The sequence below is a fragment of the Egretta garzetta genome, unplaced genomic scaffold (genome assembly GCF_000687185.1).
Source record: "Egretta garzetta isolate BGI_Z169 unplaced genomic scaffold, ASM68718v1 scaffold418, whole genome shotgun sequence".
Lineage (NCBI taxonomy): Eukaryota > Metazoa > Chordata > Aves > Pelecaniformes > Ardeidae > Egretta > Egretta garzetta.
In genome coordinates, this window is record NW_009260492.1 from 512,421 (window position 1) to 516,941 (window position 4,521).

The 4,521-nt window shown below is 59.9% G+C and overlaps 1 protein-coding gene across 1 annotated transcript in view; it reads right to left on the reverse strand.

Annotated features, from left to right (window-relative positions):
• Positions 1–1,503: 1,503 nt before the first annotated feature.
• LOC104131113 (nuclear receptor ROR-beta) overlaps positions 1,504–4,521 on the reverse strand; it is a gene marked incomplete at its 5' end in the record, with an annotated part of 10,575 nt that continues 7,557 nt past the window's right edge. Inside the window, 5 exons of the mRNA XM_009644238.1 lie at positions 1,504–1,665; positions 2,237–2,349; positions 2,727–2,837; positions 3,220–3,327; positions 4,435–4,521. The exon at positions 4,435–4,521 is cut by the window's right edge and continues 43 nt beyond it. Coding sequence (XP_009642533.1) covers positions 1,504–1,665; positions 2,237–2,349; positions 2,727–2,837; positions 3,220–3,327; positions 4,435–4,521 — 581 coding nt within the window. The remainder of the gene's footprint in view (positions 1,666–2,236; positions 2,350–2,726; positions 2,838–3,219; positions 3,328–4,434) is intronic.

Genomic DNA, 4,521 nt, shown 5'->3' on the forward strand with positions numbered 1-4,521 from the left:
GTAGCTTTTGGCATTTGCTGCAGGAGGAGCAGGAATAGGGACAGAAAAACCATCTGCAGAGCCCAGTCACGGAGTCCCTCAAGCGGCCCCACCGGCCGTGGGCTATCACAGCATCACCCCACAAATCCATCCCTTCTTCACCTTTTGAGCCTCCCGAGCTCGGAGCAGCAGGTCCCGGCCACACTGTGACTTCCCGGGGAAGGAATAAGGACCTTTCGCTTCCCCTTGACCCCAACGGGCAGTTTCTCCCCCTAAAAAGCCCCCAGGTCCTGCTAAATAGAGAACCACCCCCAGTTCAAAAGAGCTCCTTGGGGGGAAAAGCCTGGGTTCAACTCAACCTGCAGCAGCAGCCACGGCCGTGCTCCCGGTGGTCCCGGTGCGGGAAAGGGGGAACCCGGCAGCGGGACCGGCTGCAGGCTGGGCAGAGGAAAGGCCACAAAACCTCCTCTGGGTGCTGAGCCACAGGACAGAGCTTTAACTTTATCTTCTCAATAAGAAAACTACATGCGGCAGCCAGCACCCAAAGAGCCGCTGCCTGTGACGACATGCAGGGACGGGGACCGAGCCCCGGTGCCCGCACCAAGCCCTGCGGCGGCCTCTGGGGTGAGCAGCCAGGAGCTGGGATTTGGCCACAGTCGCAAGGGCAAAGCCCCTCCTCAAAAAGCGCTCGGGATGCAGAAAGGTGGCACGAGGCAGGCGGCCCTGCTGAATCAGCTCCGAAAAGCCAGGCGGTCGGCCAGCTGGACAGGGAGTCGGCCGGGCATTTGGGAAAATGCTGCGACGGAGGGCATGGAGACCACGCAAAGCTTCTCCCCCACTGCGCTGGGCATCCTTCCCTCAAACCAGCCTCCTCCTGTGCTGAATTCCCCCCCAAGCCACAGCTGGGTCTTTTCTTGGCCAAGCTGCTGAGGTCGCCCCGTGCTCCGTGGGAGAAGGAATAAAGCAAAGGCTCTGCCTCTGCCCTCTCCTCGGCTCCAGCCAGGAGCCCAAAGCTGCTCCCACCGGCCTGGCTCACCCCTATCCGACCAAGTCTGCATTGCCCCTTCTTGATCCCATGCCTTGTGTTTGGGTAAAAAAAAAATAAAAATAAAAATAAAAACAACAATTAAAAAAAATTAAATTAAGAGACGGAGAGTGCAGCCAGGATGATGGGAAGGGCTGTGCCGCCAGCGCGGCGGCGCGTGCGTGGTGTGCGCTCCCCTGGATCCGTGCACTGCGGGGAGGAGTCGGTCCCTTACCACTGCCAGGAGCATCTCCTCTCCCGAGCAGAGATTTCACATTCATTTCACTGGTATGGCAAAGTCCGTTTGCTTTTTCCTTCAAGGTGCTTTACATTCAAGAGCTATTGCAATCCACAGCGAGGGAATGGGGCTGGGGGGACAGCCCAGCCCCCCAGGTTCTCTTGAGTTTGATTATTTCTTTTAAATAAACTGCCCCAAACCTCTGAAGTTTAGTTCATCTCCAAATTTTGGGGCACTCGGAGGAGGCCGGTGGCTCCCAGCCTTAGCTCTCCCGTGGGTCGCTGTACTGAAGCTCCGAGTTGAAGACCTCCTTATAGAGGGGTGGGAAGTTCATGGCGGTCTCTGGGTGCAGGAGACGGAAAAATTCCAGCTTGTCCAAGTGCAGGTTGCAAATGGTTTTCATCAAGGGCAGCTTGGAAACCATCTGCAGAGAAAGAAGGAGCTGGAACTGGTGACCACTCAGTTCCCAGCCACCCTCACGCCACCGTTCCCCCCGTCTTGGGGACAAGCGGGTGGGTTTGGGGACACTGGCTCTGCCCGGCACCAGGGGCACCAGCAGACACCCCCCACCTTTGGGCGGCCTGGCAGCAACATGGCCTTGCCTCCAAACCCACATCTTCCTGCAGGAAAACCAGCGCCTGGGAGGGTGCGAGGAGCCCCCCGGTGCCCCCCATCCCAGCTCCCTCATGCCCAAAGTGTTCCTGAAACGGCTCCTTTTGCCCCAAACCCCCTCTGCCCGATGCACCGCCGGGCTCAGCGGCACGGGGCTGCCAACGGCACGGCTGCCTCCGCCCGCACCGCGACAGAGACGCAAGGCCCTTGGAAAGGGAAATTCTCCTCCTTCGACAGGTCCCAGGGCTCGCGCCCCAAAACACTCCTGCGTGTGGCTTAATGAGCTCTGGCACCGCCACGTCCACCGGTTCAGACACCTCCCCATGGCCCACGTGCCGTGCCCCGACCGGGCTCCCCACGCCACACGCGGGCAGCGCCGCTACCTTGGAGAGCTTGTCCTCGGCAGAGTGTTTCTTCTGGATCTCGTGCTGCAGGGCCACGTAGATCTTGTCCTGGAGCTTCTGCACCTTCTTGGACTCCGTCAGCCACGGGCGATCTATGGGGAGATGGCAGAGGGTCAGTGCTGCTGTGGGGGTCTACCCCGGCAAGGTGCGGTGGCCTCTTGCTCTTTTAACCCTTCCTGCTCTCCAGGATGTTTTTGGGGACGGTGGCACAGCCAGGCAGCCCCTCTTCCCCCCTCCCCACCCCGCTGTGGGGGACGTGGCTCCTCCTCCCACCGAGGAGTTCGGCCAGATGCATCTTGTACATTTTTAGATGCATTTTTACCCCAACCTCCTTTCCCGGGAATAACTTAAATCCTCCATCAGCGCTGAGATTTACAGGTCAGCTCTCCCCAGCTTTGGCACAAGACACCCCCCCGCCCCGGTCCCTGGCCAGTCCCAGCTGCCGCGTCCCCCCCTGAGCCCCCCGTACCTGGGGAGAGCAGGACAGCAGCGGTGAAGAGGGCGAGCTCCTCGTCCGAGAGCTGCAGGCGGCACAAGGTCCTCCCCAGCTCGAAGACGGCACCGATGAGATCGTCACAGCCTGATGTGAGGACAGCGGGGAGGAGGGGGACGTCACGGCCCCACCCTGCCCAGCAGCGCCCCCACAATCCCCCCCACCGGCCGACCCCAGCGGCACCCAGGGCTCGGAAAGCTTTCGGGAGATGAGACGGGTGAAGGGGGGTCCCTGGCAGAGGATGCCTGGCAGGGCTGGGCTTCAGGCTTAGGGTGGAAAGCAGCTCCCGACCGCGCCGCACATCAACCCCATCCCAACGGGAGCGGGAGCAAACGCGGGAGCGGGTCTCACCCCCTCCCGTGCCCCCGGGGATTCAGCCCAGGCACTGGGATGCTGTGTTACCCCAACCCCGCCTGGGTGCCGAAAGGAGAGGAGAGCCCCGAGAGCGGCGCAGCGAAGCGGCTCTTACCGAGCGACTTGAACATCTGCACGCCGCCGAACTTCCCCTCGAAGAGGACGGTGTTGTTCAAGGGGTTGAACGCGCGGATCATGCGGATTAGGAGCACCTCGAGGCAACCTGACGTAGGCAGAGAGAGGGCAGGGCAGGGCAGGGCAGGGCAGGGGGGTTTCCATCATCCCAGGACCAAATGTAAGAAAGAGGAAAAAGCCCCCAGAGCGCAAGTTTGAAGTCCAGATTGTTCATTCCCAAGAGCAGAATGGTTATTTCAATAAATCCAATTTGGGTTTGGAGTTTGGTTGTGGGTTTGGTTTTTTTTTTAAGGTTTCCAGTTGCGACCACAATATTTCACCAAAGGGAAATATTACCCAGGCATTCGCAGCCGGAGACAGAGATCGATCGAGGTCATGGTGGAGCACCGAGAGAGGAGAGGGTGAAAACAAAATAAATAAAAAGAAAATGGAAGGAAGAAATGCAAGAATGAGTTAAACGCCAGCGTGTTGGGCACAGCCAGGGTACAGCACCCTGCCGGGACACTGGCACGCATCCCCTGTGCTGGGTGAGGCTCTCAAGCTCCCCAGCTCCGAAAGTTTAGAAACTGGGCAGCTTTTCCATCTTTTTTTTTGGCAGTCTGGGGCTTTTGCACATGCAGCTTCCTCGCCTGGGCACGGCGTCACCGGCTTGGGCAGACGGATGGGCGGGGGACACGGGTGTACGCTGCCCTTGCCCTCTTCTTCCCAGTCTCTTGCGGGGAGAAGAGGCCAATTCTTCCCTCTTATCCCTCCCCGCTCCCCTCTGGGTTTGGCACCCCTTTTCCCAGAGGAAAACCCGCTGTGCTCGTTTCCATCCCAGTTTCTGGGTGACATTTGGTTGAGGGTGACCATGGAGAAAAGCCCCTGCCTGGGGCAGCCTCTCCCTGCATCCCTCTAGACCATCGCCTTTAAAAATGACCTTAAACTCCTTCCAGCCCGGTGCCTGCTCACCGAGCACCGGTGCCCAGCCCAGGGGCAACGGGGGCAGTGAGGGAGGGGAGATGCGGAAAGGAAAGTGCTAGCCCAGAGAAAAGATGGGATTTGCCTTTGGCACCACAGCTACCACTCGGCTTTGGGCATGCGAGGGGGACAGCAGGGATGCGAGGGGGACAGCAGGGATGCAATGGGGATGGGCAGGGATGCAATGGGGACGGGCAGGGATGCAATGGGGACGGGCAGGGTCCCCCGCTCTTACCGGCTTTCAGGAGGATGATTTGGTCGTTCTGGCAGAGCTCCATGAAGCCGTCGATGCGCTTGGCGAACTCCACCACGTACTGGATGG